The sequence below is a fragment of the Suncus etruscus genome, chromosome 10 (genome assembly GCF_024139225.1).
Source record: "Suncus etruscus isolate mSunEtr1 chromosome 10, mSunEtr1.pri.cur, whole genome shotgun sequence".
Lineage (NCBI taxonomy): Eukaryota > Metazoa > Chordata > Mammalia > Eulipotyphla > Soricidae > Suncus > Suncus etruscus.
Genome location: NC_064857.1, coordinates 83299435 through 83324198, shown reverse-complemented (window position 1 = coordinate 83324198; position 24764 = coordinate 83299435). Strand labels below are relative to the sequence as shown.

General features: G+C 41.5%; 1 protein-coding gene across 1 annotated transcript in view; it reads right to left on the bottom strand.

The window, feature by feature from the left end:
- Nucleotides 1–24764, bottom strand: part of ZNF106 (zinc finger protein 106) — a 63267-nt gene that overhangs the window by 10785 nt on the left and 27718 nt on the right. Inside the window, exons 5-14 of the mRNA XM_049781505.1 lie at nt 17325–19496; nt 15328–15961; nt 13159–13234; nt 11022–11176; nt 10879–10939; nt 9733–10056; nt 6554–7331; nt 4807–4862; nt 3951–4096; nt 1044–1178 (exon numbers count right to left, since the gene is read on the bottom strand). Coding sequence (XP_049637462.1) covers nt 1044–1178; nt 3951–4096; nt 4807–4862; nt 6554–7331; nt 9733–10056; nt 10879–10939; nt 11022–11176; nt 13159–13234; nt 15328–15961; nt 17325–19496 — 4537 coding nt within the window. The remainder of the gene's footprint in view (nt 1–1043; nt 1179–3950; nt 4097–4806; nt 4863–6553; nt 7332–9732; nt 10057–10878; nt 10940–11021; nt 11177–13158; nt 13235–15327; nt 15962–17324; nt 19497–24764) is intronic.

Below are 24764 nucleotides of genomic sequence, written 5' to 3'. Positions count from 1 at the left end.
TGTTTACATTTTTAAATAACTTTATTGAAGTTATTGCTTTCATGTAATAAATTTCACCATAAACTAAATATTTAAGTTTTGTCAAGTGCAGTCATGTAATTACTACCACAATTACCTTTAAAAATATTTATGTTGCCTTTCATCTACCATAATGTCTTGGATATCCATTCATACTGTGATATGTATCTATAGTCTGTTCCTTTTCTTACTATTACTTCACTTTTATGCCCCACATTAATTTTATATGTTTTATCCATTTACTATTTACGATATAGTGTTTCCTTTACAAATGTTTGCCTTTTAATTTTTTAAAAATATATATTTAGCTAGAGATTTATTTTATTTGTCCTTTTGAAATCTATCCTTTTTGTTTGTTTGTTTGTTTTGGGCCACAACCTGGCATCACTCTGTGGTTACTCCTGGCTTTGTGCTCAGAAATCGCTCCTGGCAGGCTCGGGGGATATATGGGATGTGGGGTTGGAACCCTGGTTGGCTGTGTGCAAGGCAAATGCCCTACCTGCTGTGCTACTGCTCCAGTCCTGAAATCTAACTTTTGGATTCACTGATTTTGTTCAGTCAGGTTTCTTTCTCCTTCCCTTTGTTGCTATGATGAACAGAGGCCACACACGCGCCTGCTGTGGAATCAATAAAGCAGCATATTTGCCTTGCACACAGCCAACCCAGGATGGATAGTGGTTTGACTCCCAACATTTCATATGGTCCCCCGTACCTTCCTGCCAGGAGCGATTTCTGCACGGAGCCAAGAGTAACCCGAGCGCCAGCAGGTGTGACCCCCCCCCCCAAAGAAAAATAAATAAATGAAGGCAGCATATTATAGTAAACAAACAAACCCCAGAAGTGATGGAGGGGCCAAATGAGGTTCAGACCTAAAGTTCCATTCCAACCAAGGACTATGTAAGTGTACTCAAATCATTTCAGGAGCAAAACAAGAGGACAATTAGAATTGTCCGGTCTTCACTCCACAGAGCAAAAAGACTCAAAATTAATTCAGAATTATCATTTTGACTTATCTGGACACTAACCTTCACATTATAGCAGCGAATGGTATGATCACTGGAACCAGTGTAAAGCACAGCATTCTTCTCCGAAGTCTGAGTAACCAGCAGGCAATTCACTTTGGAGGTGTGGCCCTCAAAAACACCAATGCACTTTCGATTCTAAAACCAAACACAGATCATATTAAGATACAGAAAAGGACTTGATAACCTTGTCAACATAAAAAAAAAAACCACTTTTCTTAATGTTTCGGATGGGACCAGAGAGTATAGCAGATAAGGCACATGCCTTCCACACAGATGGCCCGGGTTCTTTCTCCAGCATCCCATTTGGACCATGTGAATCACCCTCCCACCCAAGATAGGAGTGATCACTGAGTACAGACTCAAGAGTAACCTGAGGGCCAGAACAATGGTACAGTAGGTAAGGAGCTTGCCTTGCACACAGCCAACTTGGGTTTGATCATTGGCATCCCATAGGGTCCTCCAGGGACTACCACAAGTGATTCCAGTGTGCATAGCCAGGAGTAACCCCTGAGCACTGCCAGGTGTGGCCCAAAAAACAAACAAACAAATAGCCCTGAGCATTATTAGGTGCAGCCCCAAACAAAACTAAACAAACAAAAATGTTATTGCCACAATAGTGGGGCAGATAAAGTGTTTGTTTTGCACATGGCCAACCCAAGTTTGTTCCTGGCATCCTATCTGGTCTCACAAACTTGACAAGTATAATTCCTTAGTGTAGAGTAACCCCTAAGCACTGCCAGGTGTGGCCCCCAAACAAAACAAAACAAAATATTAAAACTTAATCATTCACTATTGTGTCCTCAGTAACTATCTTCTGATAGAAGGCCCTGTGTGTGTACTGACGTACCTACAATTATGTTAGTTGAATCATCACAAAAATTACTGAGGGGGGCCGGAGCTGTGGTGCAAGGGATAAGGCGTCTGCCTTGCCCGAGCTAGACTAAGATGGACCGAGATTCAATTACCCAGCATCCCATATGTTCCTCGCCCCCCCCCCCCAAGCCAGGAGCGATATCTGAGCACATGGCCAGGAGTAACCCATGAAAGTCAATGGGTGTGGTCCAAAAACAAACAAACAAACAAAAATTACTAAGGGAGGCTTTCTGTTTGATCATTTTTCAACTACTGGCTAAGACTGAGGCTCTCTAACATACGGACCACCAAATAGTAAATTAATGATAGCTAATCATCCAGTTAAGGTCCTACACTTAATCAGTTGTCTGGGAAAATGTTCGGTAATAGTCAAAGCTCAATAAAGGCAGCAATACAGAGCTTAGCCAATTGTGGTTTCATAATAAACATTCCCAATGTTATCTCAGAGCAAAGAACATTTAGAATTTATGTATCCATATTTAACTTGCAATTTAAAGTTAGAACCAATCCCTCAGATTTTAGACTTACACTTTTTGTTACCACTGTTTTAGTAGCACAGGTCACCCTCATATGATCAGGGAAACTGCACCAATTGCCCAGAGCTAAGATTTTTTTTAAATGGAAATAACAGAGAGTGATCATGAGAATAGCTAGAGTGATGAGACTGCAGCAGGAGAGGGCATTTGCCTTGTATATGGTGAACCAGGTTCAATCCTCAGACTCTTCCCTAAGCACTACCAGGAGTTAATTCCTGAGCACTGCCAAGCCTAGCACTCCCATCCAAAACTAAATACCTCCCTCACACACCTAAACCCTAAAATATATGGGGCCACACCCAGTGGTGGCACAGGGCTACCCCTGCCTCTGTACTCAGATGTCACACCTAGTGGGCAGGGGATCAAACCTAGAATGGCTGGAACAAGGTAAACTTACGCCTTACCCAGTGTACTATTTGTTCCAGAAAACACATTTTTCTAGTCCACTATCTAATTACTCCCATTTGCTCTCATCTTCTTATAGCTTTGAACAATTCCAATACAGTCATGGTATTTCTTCAAACTAATGTAATGTTACTAAGTTTCTTTTTCTTTTTGGGTCACACCCCTAAGTGCTCAATAGTGCTCAATAGTTACTCCTGGCTCTGCATTCAAGAATCACTCATGACCATGCTTGGGGAACCATGTTGGGTGCTAGGGATAGAATCTGGGTTGGCTGTATACAAGGCAAATGCTCTACCCACTCAATATTCCTAAGTTTCTTGACACTCATTGTTGCCCAAAAGAATTAGTGGGATATATAGCAAATTCAAATTTCAGAAAGTGCACTCATGGGCCAGTGATAGCACAGTAGTAGGGCGTTTGCCTTGCACGCCAACCCTAGATGGACCTGAGTTCGATTCCTAGCATCCTATATGGTCTCCTGAGCCTGCCAGGAGCAACTTCTGCATGAAGAGCCAGGAGTAACCCCTGAATGCCACCAGGTGTGACCCCCATCCCACCCTCACCCCCCGCCAATAAAAAGTGCACTCAGAAAAGATCCAGAAGAAACATTACCAGACCATATTAGTGGTGTCTTTTCCCCCCAGGACCCACCCAGTAACTTGGGACTATGAATCACGTGTCACGAAAAACAGACCAATTCCTACTACTCCATTTTCCATCCTATCTGTATTGGGCCCTCATTATCAACACTAGGTAGGGTTGAGATGTTGAGTGGCCTATGTTTACTGTTCTTTTTCATCTTTCTTGCCCAAGCAACTGAAATTCAGGAGTAAAGCTCTGGACCATCTTTAGTGGGCTGGAAAAAGAAAGCACCAGGGCTCCTGGTATCTGTTCAGTGAAAAGAACAACTTTTTGGACCCGAGAAGGCAGAGTGGGAACAGAAAGAAATTACATCCGCATCTAGTCACCCTAAAACAAGTGACTGTGAAGTTAGTCTAAAGTTCACCCATCTCTCAATTGCTTTGGAATTTAGGTGCATGTTGGGGTTTCTAAAACCTACAATCTTCTAAAAATGTTCCTCTTTTTAACTTACCACCAGATTATAAGCCCGGACTGTTTTATCTGCTGAACAAGTATACAGTAAGCTCCCAAATATCTGAATCGCATTCACTGCAGCTTGGTGTCCCTCAAAGCTCCCTTCTGTGGGCTCATCATCTTCTCCTGGTTCAGAAGAAATTTCTAGAAAATAATAATAGATCTCAGAGACTTGTCTTGGGGCACAATAAAAACATGCTAAAATTTAAAACCATTCCATAATCTGGTAATCCCTAATTTCTCCTTAGAAGCCAAAATCATTTTCATTCATGATCTCCATGGTGAAAACTCCTAACAGAAGAAACAGAAGGCCTTTCATAGAAAAATGAGTCACACACATATAATAGCTTTCTGAATGATACACATATGGTACCAAGTATCTTTCCATGTTTTCTAACATGTTTTCTAACACCAGTTAATTTGTTGGGCAAGTCTTTAGTCTTTAAGCAGTTCTTTTAAATTTGCCAGGTACCTGTGAAACCTTAATACTATGGGAATATATAGTCAAAAAGGTGAAACTGGGGCCGGAGAGATGGCATGGAGGTAGGGCATTTGCCTTGCATGCAGAAGGATGGTGGTTCGAATTCCGCTATCTCATATGGTCCCCCGAGCCTGCCAGGAGCGATTTCTGAGTGTAGAGCCTGGAGTGACCCCTTAGCGCTGCCGGGTGTAAACCCCCGCCAAAAGAAAGGTGGAACTGCGAAAATTAAAAGGTCAGTGTTTCAAGATTTACCCAAGTGGTAACTTGACTCTCCCCTAACTCTTAAGTACATTTAAGTAGATTGAAATCTTGGTTCTAGAATTCACAAGCCTTTTTTTCATGTGGCCAGTTTAAAAACAGAATAGTCAAATACCTGAAGAGTTCTTTGATCCTTTTATGGAGGAGATTACAGTCTGAGTTTCTGCCACACTGCAAAATGAGAAAAATATCCTTAAAATAATTTAAATAAAATTTATAATTTATTGAGTAATAAACTATTCTAAATAGAGGGCAAAATAGCAATGATAATATGAGAATAAGGGGCTAAGGAGCTTGCGTCTCTTGATGTGGCTGACCAGATTCTATCCCTGGCATCATGTGGTCCCATAAGTACCACCAATAATAGCTGAGCCGGAGAGATAGCACAGCGGTAGGGTGCTTGCCATGCAAGCAGCCAATCCAGAAAGAACAGTGGTTTGAATCCTGGCATCCCATATGGTCCCCTGTGCCTGCCAGGAGCTATTTCTGAGCACAGAGCCAGGAGTAACCCCTGAGTGCCGCCAAGTGTGACCTCCCAAAAAAATAAAAACAAAAAAATTATTCTTAAAAAAAAAATAAATAAAAATAAAAAAATAAAAAGGGGCCGGAGAGATAGCATGGAGGTAAGGCGTTTGCCTCTCATGCAGGAGGTCATCAGTTCGAATCCCGGTGTCCCATATGGTCCTCCCGTGCCTGCCAGGAGCAATTTCTGAGCCTGGAGCCAGGAATAACCCCTGAGCACTGCCGGGTGTGACCCAAAAACCACAAAAAAAAAAAAAAAAAAAAAAAAAATTATTCTTGAGCAGTGTCAGGAATAAGGTCTAAGATTGCTGGGTTTGCCCCAAATCCACCCCCACAAAATAAATATAAATGAGTAGTTTTTTACATACAAAAGTATGAGAAAATAAAATATAATACACATTTATAACTCTTAGGGGCTGAAGCGGTGGTCCAAGTGGTAAGGCATCTGCCTTGCACACTCCAGCCTAGAACGGACTGCGGTTCGATCCCCTGGCATCCCATATGGTCCCCCAAGTCAGAAGCAATTTCTGAGCACAAAGCCAGGAATAAGTCTTGAGTGTCAATGGGTGTGGCCCCAAAACAAACAAACAAAAATGCACATTTATAACTCTGTACCTCATAGTGATTTAATTTAAGATTGATTTTGAGGGGCCGGAAGGATAGCATGGAGGTAGGACGTTTGCCTTGCATGCAGAAGGACGGTGGTTCGAATCCCGGCATCCCATATGGTCCCTGAGCCTGCCAGGAGTGATATCTGAGCGTAAAGCCAGGAGTAACCCCTGAGTGCTTTGCAAAAACAAACAAAAACAATTTTGAAAACTTCTCTTCGGGGGGAGGGGCTAGGGCCACATCCAGTGGTGCTCAGGTAGCTCTGTGTTCAGAAATCACTTCTGTAGGTAGGCTTGGGGGTATCGAACCCAGAGCCATCTTGGGTTGGCCGTGTGCAAGGCAAATAAATGCCTTACAGCTGTGCTACCTCTCGGCACACTTAAAACTTTTTAAAAAATATTTATGGCATAAATGAGAAAACAGAAAATCTCTACTGCCAGCCAAGATACAATCTATCAATATCTAAATCTCTACTGATTTCATACAAATGTGATTTAAAAATTGAGATTTGTTTGTTTTGGGGCCACACTCAGTGTTACTCGGGGATGACTCCTGGCTCTGCTCTCCAGGGTTAATCCCAGTGGGCTTGAGAGACCATAGAGGATGCCAGAATGAACCCAGTTTTTTTGCAAAAATCTTGCTTTTGCAAGGCACATCTTACCCACTCTTAGACCCCAAAAATGACTATTTTCTTGGAGTCAACAATTCAGAGAGAAAGAATACAACCTTACCTTACAGGGATGCCATCTTTATTGTGCGTTACAATCTCGCTGGTAGAACTAACTTCATCGCACCCAGAGCGAGAAATCTCTAATGCATTCTGCTCTGTGGAGTGCCAACTATCCTTTTTAGATGGACTATCTGGTTTCTCATCTCCAGAGTCACAAGAATCAACGTCCACTACTACAGAGGGAGGCTTGGGAACTTCCAGGACTTCCAGGGAAGTATCACTATCCGGCTCATTCCGGACACTCTCAGGTTCTGGGCCAGTTCTGCTATCTTCCCAGGTAGAGGTGCTTACTTTCCCCCCTTTGCTCGACTTTCCGGTTTTTACTTTCCTGACAGGCTTAGAAGTAATTATGTCCTGCTCAGTGTCACTGTTCTCAGGAACATGGGTGGCTCGCAGACTTTTCTTCTTCCTAAGTTTCTTCTTTTTCTTATTCCCCCGAGTTTCAGTTGATGTCAGAGTGGACTCTGCCTGCTGTTCAAGCTGGTCGCCTGGAGAATGGGTCTCCTTCTTTGGAGGGGTTCCTGAAGCCGAGGACAGTCTTGGAAAAGAACTGCTACAAGCTTCAGACCTGCTGTTGTGTTTGATTGACTCTTCACTTCCTTTACTTATGCTGGGCACATCATTTGACTGGGAAGATGGCACGTTTTCTCCTTTTCTGGAAAGCCTCTGCTCGGTGGTAAGTTTTCGTTCTTGGCTAGAATCATGGACACCTTCCCTTAGATCTGATAAGGGCAACATTGCAGTGATTGGAAAATCCGAACCACTCTCAATGGTCTCTCCTGAATTGAGAAGAAAAATATTTATTGAATTTTTTATTGTGTCTGCTATTTTTTAGTCATAGACTATAATTATTTATTACTGATTAAAGCTTTACCCCAAAATGGCATTCCAGTATACTAAGCAAGCCATGACTATAACCATTATTATCTCACCCCTTAGCATCCCATAGCCTATACACATTACAGCACTTGCCTTTATCTCACAAATGATATCTTGTGAAAGTTCCTTATTGTTGCCAGCGATCTTTTTTCTTTCTTGTTTGAGTGTCCGCACATTTAACAATGTTTTATTCTTAGTATATATTTAAGTATCTTCTTAACTGAAGTGCTTTCTTTTTTATTTCTCTTAAGTTTTCACAATGGATTTGCCTGTACATCCAATTAAGCTGAATACTAGTGGCTAGTAATTAGTCAGCTGACTTAAAGATACCAAGACCATCAATGTCAACACCATTGTAATAAATAGTACAATAACTCTAATACATTTCTTTTTTAAATAAAAGCTTATTCTCTGGGGCCCAGGATGTCTCAGTGGCAAAGTTTTGTTTTGGTTCGGTGTTTTTAGGTTTTTGGGCCACACCCAGCAGTGCTCAGGGGTTGCTTCTGGCTCTGCGCTTAGAAATAACTCCTGGTGGGCTCGAGGGACCACAGGGATGCCGAGGATTGAAACTGGTCAGCTATGTGGCAAGGCAAATACCATACTCACTGTGCTATCGCTCTGGCCCCAGTAGCAAAGCTACTTGCTAAGCAAAGCATGACTTGCATGCATGGGGTCCTGAGTTTGATCCTCAGCACCACAATATTATTAGCAAGTGTGATCCCTGCACTGATGGTTGCAACCCCAAGTGCCACAAGTGAGTCCCTGTATCACAATAAAGTATGTGACCATCAGCCCTGCATCAAAGCATGAGTTTCCCCATCCCCAGCAAAGTGTGCAACACTAATAGGGTGTGTGACCACCAAAACACAGCAAATGTGCAATCCCTACCACCATAAGTGTGTGCCTACAACACCACACAGTGTGTGGTCTCCACAAAGCAGCAAGTGCACCCCTACTCCCAAGTGACAACATCTATTTTTGTAGACTTGGTTATTTCATGTCTAGAACTTAAAACTCATGAAATAATCAGACACATTCAAAGGCACATATATCTATATCTATATATACAATGTAGTGACATATAAAATAGACATAAAATACTTAAAAAAATAAAAAGACCTAAAGTTCAAAGATCAGACCTCTGTCTAAAATCCACATATGGCCCACATATAGGGGTCATAGCAATAGCACAGTGGCAGGACGTTTGCCTTGCAGGCAGCCAATCCAGGACAGACCTGGGTTTGATGCCCACCATATCATATTGTCCCTCAAGCCTGCCAGGATCGATTTCTTTTTTTTTTTTTTTTTGGTTTTTGGGCCACACCCAGTAACGCTCAGGGGTTACTCCTGGCTATGTGCTCAGAAGTTGCTCCTGGCTTGGGGGACCATATGGGACACCGGGGGATCGAACCGCGGTCCGTCCAAGGTTAGCGCAGGCAAGGCAGGCACCTTACCTTTAGCGCCACCGCCCGGCCCCCAATATCGATTTCTTAAGTCAGATCCAGGAGGAACTCCTGAGCACTGCTGGGTATGTTCCCCTTCCTCCTCTCGCTCCTCCTCCCTCTTTTCTTCCTTCTGCCCCTCCTGTTCTCCTTCCCTTCCTTCTCCTCCCCTCCACATTTTCCCTGACTTGTACCTCACTCAAAAACAAAAAATTTTACGAAAATCATAAAAATCCTGGCCAATTTTCAAAACTATCCAAGTTTCTATTAGATGTTTCTAAACACTAGAATTCCCTCTGCAAAGAATCCTGTCTTTCAGGCTTACAAAAATCCTAAATCCGTTTAAAAAAAAACTCAAGCGCCAGAGAGATAGCACTGCGGTAGGGCGTTTGCCTTGAATACATCCTACCCAGGATGGACTCGAATTCGATTTCCAGCATCCCATATGGTCCTCTGAGTCTGCCAGGAGCAATTTCTGAGCACAGAGCCAGGAGTAACCCCAGAGCACTGTCAGGTATGGCCCAAAAACAAAACAAAACAAAACACACACACCAAAAAAAAAAATCAAAGGACATGTGTGACATGTCTAGAAAATTGAATCTATTTATTTCACAAAACCAAATAAATTCTGCACCAATCCCAACAAATGAAATCTTTCTCGGGAATAAATATAAAGCCAATTTAGAAATCCCTAGATTTGGAAGGAAGTTACTGATAATTCTATTAAATAAAGAAAATTTCAAGAAAAATGAATTGTAGTAATTTCAGCTTTAATGGGGAGTTTGACATTCATCACTGATACAAAGTCACCCCAGATTCACTACAGGGTTGCCCTTAACTCAGAGAAAAGTTTACATACTATGAGCCTGCAGTAATTCCTTGGACACAATGCAAGCAGAGCCTTGTGACATATTGTTCACACTCTCGCCGTGTTCAGGAGACATGGGTTCTTGTTTAATCTGAACTGAGGAGTCTGGAGCAGGAAGACTACCATGGCCTTGGAAAGTAGAAGACGTAGTTACTTGGAGAGGGACTCCAGTGGATGATGGAGACTCCAGAAAAACAGGAAAAAGGGGAGTAGGCAGCAATGCAGGATCGGCAGATGTTTGAGGTCTAGTGTTCCTTTGTTCTCTCAGAAGACTACAAAGAGCCTGGTCTGGGCCCTCGGAAGGTTCATATGTTTCTGGAATAGGAAACATATACATGCACATGCAGAAATGTTAAAGAGTCAATTCTAGGGGCCGGAGAGGCGGCGCTAGAGGTAAGGTGTCTGCCTAGCAAGCGCTAGTGTAGGACGAACTGTGGTTCGATCCCCCAGAGTACCATATGGTTCCCCCAAGCCAGGAGCGATTTCTGAGCGCACAGCCAGGAGTAACCCCTGAGCATCAAACGGGTGTGGCCCAAAAACCAAAAAAAAAAGTCAATTCTAAAGTATGTGTGTATACACACACATATTTTTGGGGGTGATTTTGGACCACATCCGGCAACACTCAGGGGTTTAGAAATTTACTCTTGGCAGTGCTCGGGCTATGCCCTAGTAGAAAAGTCAATATCTGAACTTTGGGGCTAAACACATAATGCAGCAGCTAGGCACTTGCCTTGCACATGACAAACCCAGGTTCAATCCCTGGCACCCTACATGGTCCCCCAGGTCCATTCAAAAGTAAATCCTGATTGCACAGCTAGAAGTAACCCCCTAAGCACTACTGGGTCTGACCATAAACCAAAACCAAAACCAACCAAACCAAACCAAAATGATCCCCAACTAAAAAAAAAAAAAAAAGAAAGAAAAAAAAAAAGATCCCCATCTTTTGATTTCTAACTCAAGGCTTTTTTCTGTAACAATCTATTGTCATTCCTGAGCACTTTAAGTCTCAAAAGTCTTTCTAAAGAAGGATAAAATTAAAGAGACATGAAAGAAAACATTTTCTTCCATTGATTACTTTAATTCCCTGAAGAAGAAAAAACGACAAAGAGCCCAATCCATCAGATTCTTTCCAAATACCTTGTAATCCCTGTAGAATTTGTATTCTATGGGTTCTCAGGGCACTCATTTCCATAGTTATCTAAAAAAAAAGAATTGTGTTAAGAGCTTTGAAACTCAACTTCAGAGATAATCCATTTCCATTATTGTTCCATGAGTTCTACCTGTTGTTTAAGCATAAGTAGCCTCTGAACTTCAACATAAGCTGTCTGAAGTGCTGCCCGTGCTTGCAAGAGATTGTTATCCATGCACTGCAGTGATTTGCTTAGTTCTTCCTCCCTTAAAGAGATATTCAGCAGCTGGTCAACCTGAGAACGTTCTGTGAAAAAGAATCACAGAGTTCAGTTTATTACCAAGACTTATCTTTAATAATTCAGTTAGTCAGAAAAAGAAATAATGTAATTATCTAGACTAAGATTTTATTTCTCCCCAGTAGATTAATCAACAAATCTCACAAACCAAACAGTCAAGGCCAATAAGGTGAAAGCTAGAAACCAAAAGTGAGAGTTGATAAGCCAGAGATCAAATGTTCTCCATTATGATAAGGTCTTTCCTAATCCTCTTCCTTCACCACCAGCCCAACCATGAGAAATTTCTGTCCCAAGTCAATCAACTGTTCTTAGCATCATCTCCCATTTTTCTTTCACTTCCTACCATCCTCAAACAGGATTTTTTATTCAGATATATCCTTATATCCAAACTGCTTGTGTACTTATACCCAATTTTTTCTTTATTCTGTTAATTGTTGATTAACTAATTGTTTTGTTTTTCTTTTTTTTTTTTTCGGGCCACACCCGTTTGATGCTCAGGGGTTACTCCTGGCTAAGCGCTCAGAAATTGCCCCTGGTTTGGGAGGACCATATGGGACGCCAGGGGATGGAACCGCGGTCCTTCCTTGGCTAGTGCTTGCAAGGCAGACACCATGCCTCTAGCGCCACCTCGCTGGCCCTGATTAACTATTTGGTTTTTGCTTTTTTGTTTTGTTTTGTTTTTGGGCCACACCCGGCGATGCTCAGGAGTGACTCCTGGCTGTCTGCTCAGAAATAGCTCCTGGCAGGCACGGGGGACCATATGGGACACCGGGATCCGAACCAACCACCTTTGGTCCTGGATTGGCTGCTTGCAAAGCAAACGCCGCTGTGCTATCTCTCCGGGCCCAACTAATTGTTAATTAATCTGCAAATTATTCTTCTTTGGGCTTGAGAGACAATAGAGAGGGTAAGGCACTTACTTGCCTTACACATGGCCAACTCAGGTTTAAGTCCATCCCACATATGATCCCCAGAGCACTCCCAGGAGTAAGCCCTGAATACAGAGCTAGGAGTAAGCCCTGAGCACTGCTATATGTACCCCCAAACAAATACTGTTCTCCTTATTAATACAAGCTCCCTGAAATAAAAACATAGCTACTTTAAAAAAATATTCTACTGTGTATAAGTTGCTGTTTTTAATCATATTTAGCTTTGTGTCTTTCATTTAATACACCAAGATTTATCTTCTAAACTCCAGACCCACATTTCCAATTATCATGGTAGTTTTAGCTGAGATCTCTAATTACCTTTAACTCAAAGGATCCCAATAACACCTTGCCCCCCCAAAGGGTAATTTTCCTTCCTGTTCTTTTAACTCTATTTTCTAGTTCTACAAATGATGCTGTTATCCACAAAGCTGACCGACAGAAATTGTATTATCCTTGATGCTATCCACCAGATCTAATCACCCAAAGCTCATCTAATCATGTTCTGCACTGGCCGTTAAACTAAAAAGGGGTTCAGGGAGTCACAATAATAACTTCTCTCCTTAGTTTACATGAGAAAAGCAACCACAAGGCCTCAAAATAAAAATAAGAAAAACAGAAAAACAGAGGCCAGAGAGTCAGCACAGCGGTAGGGCCTTTACCTTTGCCCCCACCCCGGGACTGACGGTGGTTCAAATCCTGGCATCCCATATGGGAGAGAGGGAGAAAGGGGGTGGAGGAGGGAGAGAGGGAGAGAGCAAGAGCGCGCAAGAGAGAGAAATAAAAAAGATAGCATAATGATCTCTCCCTCTTCAACCTACTAGGACAAAGCCCAATGAGACCCTCTGGCTTCATATTTTATACAATTTGTTCCAAAGATTTATAATAACATTTAGCTTAGAGGTATCATTTTTCTATATACATCTATGTTGTAAGAAGTTTGACTTTTCTATGCCGGTAGAACAAAAATATTAATCTACTGGAAATCAGTTTGACCACTACAAGGTATACTGTGTCAAGCTGCTCTGAATCGGTAAATATTTTTTCCTACCAAAATATTTTACCTGTACCTTTCTTTCCTTTAATTTTTCTTCTTTTATTTTTCCTCTCTAGACTTGGAAGTTCAGGAGATGATCCATCCTGAGGACATAAAAAAAAAAACTGAGCAATAAATTTATGAAAGTCATTATCCAGAGAAAAACAAAAGAATTAATTCTAAGATAATCTTTTAGTCTTTTTATTTTATTTTATTTTATTTTATTTTTTGGTTTTTGGGCCACACCCGGTGATGCTCAGGGGTTACTCCTGGCTATGCGCTCAGAAATCGCTCCTGGCTTGGGGGACCATATGGGATGCCGGGGAATAGAACCGCGGTCTGTCCTAGGCTAGCACAGGCAAGGCAGGCACTTTACCTCTAGCGCCACCACACCGGCCCCATCTTTTAGTCTTTATTGTTGCTACCATCTATAATAGAAATCTTATACATGATCCAAACTTAAACATTAGTTAAATGAATCAGATTCAAAAAAATCCAAGGTGAAGTCCCTTCCTAGTATTGTAGAAAAAGAAAAATCTAAGAGGATTAGGCAAAACATTGCATCTTGGTAAAGCAAGGTATAAACAGAAGTTTGGAAAAAAATAAGTGATAATGTGGGGCCAGATCGGTGGCATAGGAGATAGGGCTTTTGCCTTGTGCGTTCTGACCTAGGATGAACCGTGGTTCTATCCCCTGGTGTCCCATATGGTCCCCCAAGTCAGGAGTAATTTCTGAGCGCTTAGCCAGGAATAAACCCTGAGTGTCACTGGGTATGGCCCAAAAACCAAAAAAAAAAAAAAAAAAAAAGTGACAATGTATACAATTTAATTTTAGCATGTTTTTTACTTTAAATTTCAGCAAGAAAATCTTTACAATAATAAGCTGAGTAAGATAGAACTTCAAGGGGCCAGAGAGATAGCAGGGAGAGATAGGGTGTTTGCCTTGCAAATGGCCAATCCGGGAAAGACCTGGGTTCAATTCCCAGATGGTCCCTCAGCCTGCCAGGAGTGATTTCTGAGTGCAGAGCCAGGAGTAGTCCCTGAGCACAGCTGGGTGTGCTCCCCCCCAAAAAAGAAAACCAAGATAGAGTTTTAAGATATTATCTTTGGGGGGCCAGAGAGATAGCACAGCAGCATTTGCCTTGTAAGCAGCCAACCAAGGACCTAAGGTGGTTAGTTTGAATCCTGGCATCCTTTATGGTCCCCCTGTGTCTGCCAGGAGCTATTACTGAGTAGAAAGCCAGGAGTAACCCCTGAGTGCTGCCAGATGTGGCCCAAAAGCCAAAAAAAAAAAAAAAAAAAAAAAAAGATATTATATTTGAATGATCTTTCACCTGTCTATTCTAAAATCAATGGAAGAAACTTAGAACTTAAGCTTTGATCTACAACCTAAGCAGTTAACTACTGTTATAGTAGTCCAATTCTAAAAGAAACAGCCTATCTTCTCAAAAGTGTCAGCTTCTGGACTGTTCTTATTTCTTTTCAGAAAGGGTTCCAGAAAAGTTGAACAATGACAGCTACAGATGTTAGCAGAGACACCTATCAATAAAATAATTGATTCTGAGAAAAATACAAAAAAAAAGATAGCACAAGAAAGACTTATATACACATAGATTTATATACACATATATACTTATTATAAGTATCTGTATACTTATATATGTGTATATATACATATATACTTATATACAAGTGTATATATACACACAAATTATATATACTTATATACACACACATATATAACAAATAAACTCACATAGTGTACCATAGCAGTGTTTAAAATCACCACATTGCTGAGATTATTAGTCACGGGTTCGACAGACATACATGCCCTACAAACATAACACTTAAGACTTCCTTTGGTCACATTCCAGATCTGCATCACAAAAACAGATAGAGTTACAGCTGAAGCTGCAGCATACTCCTTGGTCAGGTGATTAAAAAAAGAATCACTGGCTTGAAGACTATTTTAGAGATGACTTCACATTTTCCTTGTGCATTCATATTCCATTACATCTGACTTGGTAGAATCGCTCAGTAAAAGCAACCAGCAGAACGCCACAACAGTTGGAGGAAAGCCTCACAAGTCGCCTATTCCAAATAGGGAGACTCACAATTCCAGATACTTCACAAAAATTCAAGTAAATCTTTATCACATGAAGTATGCTACTACAGAACACACAGGGAATCAGACTCACCCCAGTAGCTCTTCTTTTCTTTCTAATACTCTGCCCGTCATTTTGTTCAGCACCGGAAGTACAGCTACTATCTGTGGCAGCATCTGCCAAACTTGAGATTGTAAGGGCTGAAGATACATGGGATGAGAAGGAGCTTCCTTCGCCATTGCTCTCCTGGGTGTTAGGATTCTCAGAAGGGGTTGAACTCTTCCGGCTGCTCCGGTCTTTGGCCAACTGCATCCCAGGGACCGTGTGGTCAGAAGAGAAAGGGGTACTATGCTGCCTCCTGACACCCATACTTTCAGCTCCTTCACCCATGATCAGGGAGGCCTCCAAAGGTGTCACTTCCTGCTTAAGTGCCAGAGTCACTTTCTGGCTCTGTGTAGACCTCAATGAGTTCGTAGGTGAAATGATGTCCCGGGGCTCATTTTCTTTGCCCGTGCCTTCCTCATTGAAGTAGCCATACACGGAAGGAGCCGCCCTGTCCACGACCACGCTGCTCTCGGAAAGGCTGCGTTTCCTTGTCAGCCCGGGAGATGAAGAAACGGAAACACTTTCCCATTGGAACCCTTCAAGACTGGACAGATCGGGCTCTTCATCCAAATCTAAACCCTCTTGCTCATTCTGGACCAAAGGAACCATTTCTATGCCAAACCTAAGAGGAAAATATAATCATAAATCAGACATGGTTGGAGGCAGAGGGTATCTCTTCATACCAGACTGTGCCAAATACCAAGTTTACAGATATAACTAGGACGGTTTCTGCCCTTAAGGATTTCACAGTCTACTAATAGTTCTGGACATAACATAAATGTTCCTAAGAACTGTAATGTGACAAATACAAGATTTCTGCACAGCTATGAAAGTACATTTGAAAGACTAAAATTTCAGGGGTTTCTATAACAATAAGATTCAGACCAACAACAATATTTTATAGCAATAGACCCCAAAAATAACAACATTTAATAAGCCTTCACACGAGTCAGATACTAAGCTATTAACTTTATAATCTAGGGCCAGGGATGTGAATCACATGGCAGAGAACTTGACTTGGGCTCAATCCCCTGTACCATATGGACCCCCCAACACTGCCAGGTTTGGCTCTTATGGCCCTGGAGCATTACAATATGTCTCGCCTTCAGACAAAAATTAGAATCCCAATAATACAGGTATAGGAAAGAAAAGGGAACATGCCAGCCAATGTGATTTCAACAAGAACAGAAATTTAAACTTGGAGTACTAATTATAAGAATACAGCATAATGGTTTCCACATGCTTAGCAAAACTGCATTAAATGCTACCTTAGCAATCAGAATATTTTGTTATTTCTATGCAACCTGAATAAGCAAAATTATAAAGAGAAAGCATTTTGTGACCATGTATTCAAAGCTTATAGAGAAGGGTGATTAATCCTAGGTTAAGTGAAAAGCAATGAGGAAGAGTTATAAAAAAAAAATGTGCCACTTACTAAAACCTAATGCTAGAAAAAGATTTATATACAAATACTTTCTATGCTGTTACTTTCCAATCCCTGTGAACAAAATGCTGAGCTTGAAGATGTTTTACTATCCCCATCTTATATTTCAGAATCAGGTGCTTTTAAACTTGCAGTCCCTCGTAACAGCACTTTATTCCGTTTGTCATTGAGAAGCAGTCACTCTTTGATATTCGAACCAGATATCTACAACACATATATTTTTTGTAAAGATTTAATTAAACATAACAAGCAGGATTATCTGGACATGGGCTTATAAGCTAATTCTAATTTTTTTTTTTTTTTTTTTTTTTGGTTTTTGGGCCACACCCAGCGGCACTCAGGGGTTACTCCCGGCTCTGTGCTCAGAAACCACTCCTGGTAGGGTCTGGGATGCCGGGAACCGAACCCGATTCTGTCCTGGGTAAGCCGCATGAAAGGCAAATGTTTGCCCTACCACTGTGCCCTATAAGCTGATTCTAAAAGGAAAAAGGCCCTATAAGCTGATTCTAAAAGGAAAATGCATACCGAAAGAGGCACACACCTGGGCAGGCCTTTGCCTAGCTCTTGCTTTTTCTTGGTCACTTGCTGAATGACCTGTTCCCAATTGACATTTCGACGCGAGGCATTTAGAATTTGCCGGAGGGTTGGCTTGAGCCCAGACTCCTTCTCTGTCTCACTCTTCCGATGACCACTAATATTGCGGATGCGGCGAGCACTGTTGAGATTTGGTTCTACAAGATGTGCTCCAGTTTTACTCTTCAAACTGATGTGCCGAGTTAGGTCTCTCTGGAGTGAGGCAGGAAAGCCCAGCTTGCTTAGCTCAGGCAGGAGAGGGCCCGAGGGCTGGCCTAACTCACCTTTCTGAAGATCTACATCCAAGCCAGTAGTATCAAAACCTTCTGTTTCATAAGATACATGAGACTTAACAGTCTCATCAACCTGGCCATCTTCTATGGGGGCTTTCAGGTCCAACAGTAAGTCAGAGTGGGGGCTGGCTACAGATGTCATTTGTAACTCAGAGTCTTTCTGAGGCACTACTGAATTACACGGGGAAGTGGATTGTTTGAGAGCTTTATTGAGGCTTGCATCATTACCCTCTTTCTCATCAGTGGCCAGAGTGGTGTAGGACAAAGCTTCTGTACTTGCAGAATCTGGGGTTTTCATTTTTGTCCCAAGCTTTTCTGGGTCTGATCTCTCTCCTTCACTTCCACCCTCTAACGTGTGAACCTGAAACTCAATTTTCAAAGAACCCTTTTCAGATTCTTGGACATTCCTACTTGCTTTTGCACAATTCCTTTTAGAGGCACTACTAGGAAGTGGATTTTGCATTGATTCGGGACACGGTGGCCCGTCTTTGGCTTTTTCTAAGGTATCACTTAAATTTCCATCGAGTTCCGTTTGGATACCAAATGTACTTTCCTTCCCTCTTGAGACACGAGGACATGAACCCCGCTTTTTGGAGATATAGGTGGCATCATGATTATCTTCCACAGTGTGTTTGCTTGAGGAATCCCTGTGTTTCTCAGGAGAAAAAGAATGCTTTTTGGTGTGTCTTGAAGGCTTCTTTGAACTTTGCTTCGGAGGAACTGATTTAGTAACTGGGATGGAAAGAGATGGGGATTTTAACTTGTTTAAATGTTGCGATTGTTCGGGTTTTTCTGTAATGGGGCAGTCTTGTGCCACCCCAGTGGAAGCAGCATGGTCTGAAGTGGACCTGTGTGGCAGAGACTCAGTATTCAGTTTTGTGTGTGTTTTCAACGATGATGTTTTCTTGGCTGACTCATCACTTTTAGGCTCTTGCACTCCCATGGTTATCAGGCTAAAATCAAAAAGAGGCTTGTCTTTCACTTCTGACTGCCCAATGACATCTTTTATTGCAACCTGTAGATCCAGAGTCTTCTGAGATCGGTAAGGAGCCCAGCGATGTTGTTTCTCCCTCGCCAAAGTGCCATTCTTCCCACCGCTTTTGGAAGCTGCCATGTCTGTTGGTTTAGTGGTTTGGCTTTCCCACTGCTCGAAACTGAAGTCAAATAAGTCTTCTGAAGGAAATTTATCACTGGCAAACCCTGTAGAGGGACCTCGATATGCAGCGACTGAACCAACTTTGCTATTTTCTTGCCGTTGCCAATGATATCTCTCTTGATTATATTTATTTGACTTGGGTTTACCGTTCCATTGCATAGTCATGTCTTCCACGTGAGAGTTAGAATTTCTATTTCTGCCTGGTTGAAATTTGTCTCCAGGGCCACTATAATTCCAACTATTTGTACCACGCACACTGGATTTCCAGTTTCCGTTACTGTTGTTCATATGCCAACTGGAAAAGCCACCTGTTCCTTCAGAATGCCAACTGGAATTTCTTCCTGTGCCATTATGATTCCAATCTAAGGTTCCACTATTCGAATGCCAACCACCTCCAGAATTACTATGGCTATGAAACCAATTTGAGGGGCCTCCTGCACCACCCTTATGCCACCCAGAGCAGCCTCTTGGTCCACCATTATTTCTCAAAGAATGTGGAAAGCTGTTTTTCCTTGTGTTATTGAAGCCATCTTTGTCCCATTTCCAGTCCCGCTGAGGAGGCCCCCGATGATGCCAAGCTGGCTGACTGTAACTCTCTCTCTCTGAGTAAGGGATTCGGTCTTCTCGTCTCCTTTGGGGTCGCCTGTCATCTGAGTTTATTTCTTGACTGCTGTGAGAAGCTTCCTCTTGTCTGGAAAAATAAAAGAAAGTTTGTTATTAGTGATTTAAAGAAATAATTATGCTTCTTTTAAAGCACAATTCATCTGAGCCACAGAGATAACTCAAAGAGCTAGTGTGCCCAACTCCATTGAAGGCTTGGGTTCGAGGACCAGCACTACAATGTTCCATGAACTTTGCCAGGAGTAACCCCCAAGCACTGCCAGGTATGACCCAAAAATCAAAATAATAGTAAAGGCAGCATTGCATGTGGCTGACTCCTATTCAATCCAACAAACCATGTACTTCTCTGGGCATTGCCAGATGTGGTCCTGGAGGCCCCAATCACCAAACTGGTCTGTACAACCTGCTTTTAATTCTCAGGCCACATGAGCACCATTTGGGAGGCCGCACCAAAAAAAAAAAAAAAAATCAAGCATGCTTAATCAAATCTCTTTAAATGAGGTTAAATTCATATTTCATAATTTCAGTGTGGAAATTAAACAAAAATTAAGTAACACTGATACTTTTAGGGGCTGGAAAACATGCCCACTCAAAAGGCCCATATCTACCATAACACCATGCCACCTGCCCAGCATGGTGAGGCGTATACCTGAGGCCCAGTGCTGCTGAGGTCATACCCTTCCTCCCCAAAAGACTACCCTACCTTTCTTACTCTTGTTTTACTTGGCTTACTCTGTTTCCTATCAACTACTTTTTATTTTACACCACACAGCTTTAATAAAGTGAAAAGAGTTTTATTTGGTAGTTGTTTCATAGAGACAGTAGAATGGGCAAGATGCTTGTCTTACCCATGGCCAACCAAGGTTCAATCCTTATCACATACAATCCCAAAAGCCCTGCAAGAGTGATCCCTGAGCATAGTCAGGAGAAAGCACAAATAGGCAAATGGGCATGGCCAAACGTTAAAAAAAAAAACCCAACTTGTCCAGTTCATCTTAATATAATGATTTCTCTAGTTATAAATTCTTCCTAAATTTCCCAGTTTCTTAACCCCCCCCTTTTTTTTTAGTGTTTGGTTTTTTGGTCACACCTGGCAGTACTCAGGGGACTGGGTGCGGGATTTGAACCACCGTCCTTCTATGTGCAAGGCATACGCCTAACCTCCATGCTATCTCTCAGGCCCTTTTAAATGTTAATGTTTTACTTCTGACTATCACTTTCATTACTACACTTTGGATCAAGCACATACTCAATAACTGTTAGTGCTGAAAGGGAACGTATTTGGGATGCGGTAGGGAAGGGAGGTCTACTATATCCAGTAAATGCTTGGTGGACCATGCAGAGTTAGGGACAGAACCCCAGATTCCATATACAAAGCATGTGCTCAAACCTTTGAACCATGTTCCCCAGAGATGAAAGGAATCTTTTGCCAGTTATTAAAGGGTGTATGGGAATAAGGGCACAAGCAAGCACAAAATAGCAAATACTAATGAGTGGTGCCCATATTCAGTGCCATGAGCTAGAGATTTCTATAAAGAAGCTACAGCTGCTTGAACTATTTTAGACAATTAGTCACAGAAATATGAATAAATACAAGTAAACATCATGGAAAGTTGATAAAACATTTCACTCTACAAAATGCCTCCTATCGGGCCCGGGAGATAGCACAACGGTGTTTGCCTTGCAAGCAGCCGATCCAGGACCTAAGGTGGTTGGTTCGAATCCCGGTGTCCCATATGGTCCCCCGTGCCTGTCAGGAGCTATTTCTGAGCAGACAGCCAGGAGTAACCCCTGAGCACCGCTGGGTGTGGCCCAAAAACCAAAAAAAAAAAAAAAAAAAAAAAAATGCCTCCTATCAAGTGTTTTTAGCATGTGACAGGTGCTAAAAAATTAAACAATATGTAAACTGATTAAGTACTAATTGTCAGCCCTATCATGACAAGTATTTTATACAGATTGCCTTATTTTATTTATTTTGTTTTGGTTTTTGGGCCACATCCAGCAGCGCTCAGGGGTTACTCCTGGTTCTGTGCTCAGAAATCATCCCTTGCAGGCACAGGAGACCATATGAGCTGCTGTGATTCGAACCACCATTGGTTCTGGGTCCGCTTGCAAAGCAAACGTCCTAACACTGTGCTATCTCTCCGGCCCTGCCTTATTTTATTTTTATAACCCTGAAACAGTATTAGACTTACTATTTAGATGAGAAAACCAGGGATTAGGATTAGAGAGATTAAGTTAACTTGCCTAAAGAATGAGAATCAGTAAGTGGTTTGAAGTTCAGCAATCTGATCTAAATCTATGTGCTTAAGTACTAAGACCTGATAGAATAAAATCCCCAAACAAGGGGCCGGAGAGATAGCATGGAGGTAAGGCGTTTGCCTTTCATGCAGGAGGTCATCAGTTCGAATCCCGGCGCCCCATATGGTCCTCTGTGCCTGCCAGGAGCAATTTCTGAGCGTGGAGCCAGAAATAACCCCTGAGCACTGCTGGGTGTGACCCAAAAACCACAAAAAAAAAAAAAAAAAAAAAAAAATCCCCAAACAAAATTTCTGTAACTGAGTTCCCACCACTGAATTTTACTTGAATTTGAATCTTAGCTAAATACTGAACTTAATGTTATAAAAGATTCTAGGGATATGGTGCCAGCATGAACAAGGTCCAAATTTCATTCCTGGCACCAAGTGGCACACAAAGGTGAACACTGAGTATTCAAAGCATTGATAGGGGATGGCAAGCTGAGCTTGACCACTCACCTAGAAAATTATTTTTATTTTTATTTATTTATTTTTGGTTTTTGGGTCACACCTGGCAGCACTCAAGGGTTATTCCTGGCTCCAGGCTCAGAAATCGCTCCTGGCAGCAGGCTCGGGGGACCATATGGGATGCTGGGATTCGAACCACTGTTCTTCTGCATGAAAAGCAAACGTTCTACATCCATGCTATCTCTCCGGCCCTTAGAAAATTATTTTTAATTTTTTAATATAAGATTTTTTTTTTTTTGGTTTTTGGGCCACGCCCGGTGACACTCAGGGGTTATTCCTGGCTATGCACTCAGAAATTGCCCCTGGCTTGGGGGACCATATGGGAAGCTGGGGGAATCGAAGTACGGACCGTCCTAGGTTAACGCATGTAAGGCAAAGACCCTACCGCTTGCACCACTGCTCCGGCCCCAATGTAATATTTTTAATATAAGATTGGGACTTATACCTTTCTCACAAACCTAAAAGTTAGGGACCAGAGGGATAATACAGCAGGTAAAGTGCTTGCCTAAACACAGGTTTAATCCCTGACATCCCATTTGGTCCCTCAAGCACCACCGAGAGTGATTACTGAGTGCAGAGACAGAAGATCACTCCCAAAAATCAAAACAAACAAAAAATTAAAAGTTAATTTACTTAAAACTACCCACTTATATCATGAATTTACAAGTCATGCTAAGTCTCCTAGTATTATTATAACACTTGTAGGATTTTTGTAACACTATTCACCAAACTGCTTTATTGTTGTTTCTGTACAGTGTATAACTTTGGACATTTGTTGAGATCTCTGATTTGGCTGTACTAAGTTAACACAGAAATGGAAGAATTGGGTAACAGTCACTTTACAAAGTAAAAAGTATAAGGCTAGAGTTGGGATTAATAGCATGCAGCTAAAACACACAGCTAGGGACTGAGCAATGATACAGCAGATAGAGCATTTACTTTGCACAAAGCCAAATGGTTTCAACCCCTGGCATCCCATATGGTTCTCTTAAGCTCTACTAGGATTTATGCCTGAAAGCAGAGCAAGATAACTGCATACCATCTGGTGTGTCCTCTCTACTTCAAAAATCAAAAACAAAAACAAAAAATAAAAATAAATAACCTGCAGCTAAACAACTTCATTCAGAAAGAACAATTTAAATTTAAAAATCTCATGGAGGGGCTGTAGTGGTGGCGCAAGCAGTAGGGCTTTTGCCTTGCATGCACTAACCTATAACGGTCTCATATGGTCCCACACACCAGGAGCGATTTCTGAGCACATAGCCAAAAGTAGCCCTTGAGCATCACCGGATGTGACCCAAAAACCAAAATAAAAAAAGAAAGAAATCTCATGGAGCTCCACCAAAAAAAATCATGAAGGGGTAATAAAAAAGTCTAAATAAGGGGCTGGAGCGATAGCACAGCAGTAGGGCATTTGCCTTGTACACAGCGACCTGGGATGAACCTGGGTTCAATCCCCGGCATACCATATGGTCCCCCAGCCTCCCAGGAGGGATTTCCGAGCGCAGAGCCAGGAATAACCTGAGTTCTGCCGGGTGTGGCCCAAAAACCAAAAACCAGCCAAACAAACAAAAGTCTAATAAATAAATCAGTAGGTAACTTTACAAATAGAGACACATCAGATTGTTTGGAATATATTAACTATTATATGAAGATCTAATTTACTGAGATGCTTTTATCCTGATTTAATGTTTATTCATTTTCACAGATAAGCTAATAATGGCACAAATGTGTAAGAACAAAAATAGAAGTTAAGTTAATCTCCTACAGGCTCCAACCCCCAAAACAGAGAAAGAGTAAATGGAAAGTAGTAAGAATGTCATTTGAAGGACTAACAAATTATTTAAGAACTAACTATGTTGCTACTGAGAAAATGTCCTCCAGGACTTGTTCAATAACTTTCAGCATGATTAAAAAGTACTTTCTTTTCACTGATATTTAAAGCTTCAATTTATAAATAGAAATGAGGTACAGATAAAGTATAACTACGTTCAAGAAATAGTTTTAGTATTTGAACTATCTCTTATGATTTAAACTTGAAAAGTTAACTTCACTCAGAATTTGATTCCATCTCTCTTCTATTCATAACTATTAGGCAACAAATCAGCATGATAAAATCAGAAAAACTGATACCTAAGTTACAGATGTAGGTATGCAATTATATAGTATAAGCAGAAAATATCACTGCTCAAATGGTCTTGACACTGTCAAATTTAAAATATGCATTTATTTATTCAATAAATATTCACTAAAACACTAAGTAATAAACTTTTCATCAAATTTGGGTTGAAGCACCAAATAATGCTCCTTCCACTAGAAAATGTGGTTACTAAAAAACTATTTATTGGCATCTAAAAATTATTTTGGAAACAAGTTCTAAATATGGTTCTCATCACTGTAGTAAAATATTCAGGTATATAACAGCAATAGCTAGCTTTTATGCTGGTATAAAACCAAGTTGACTTTTTTGAAGTATAGTATCATGGTTCAAGAAAACATTCCTGGCGCCCAAGCGAGAGAGCGAGTAGGGCGTTTGCCTTGCATGTGGCCAATCTGGGCTCAATCCCTACCAT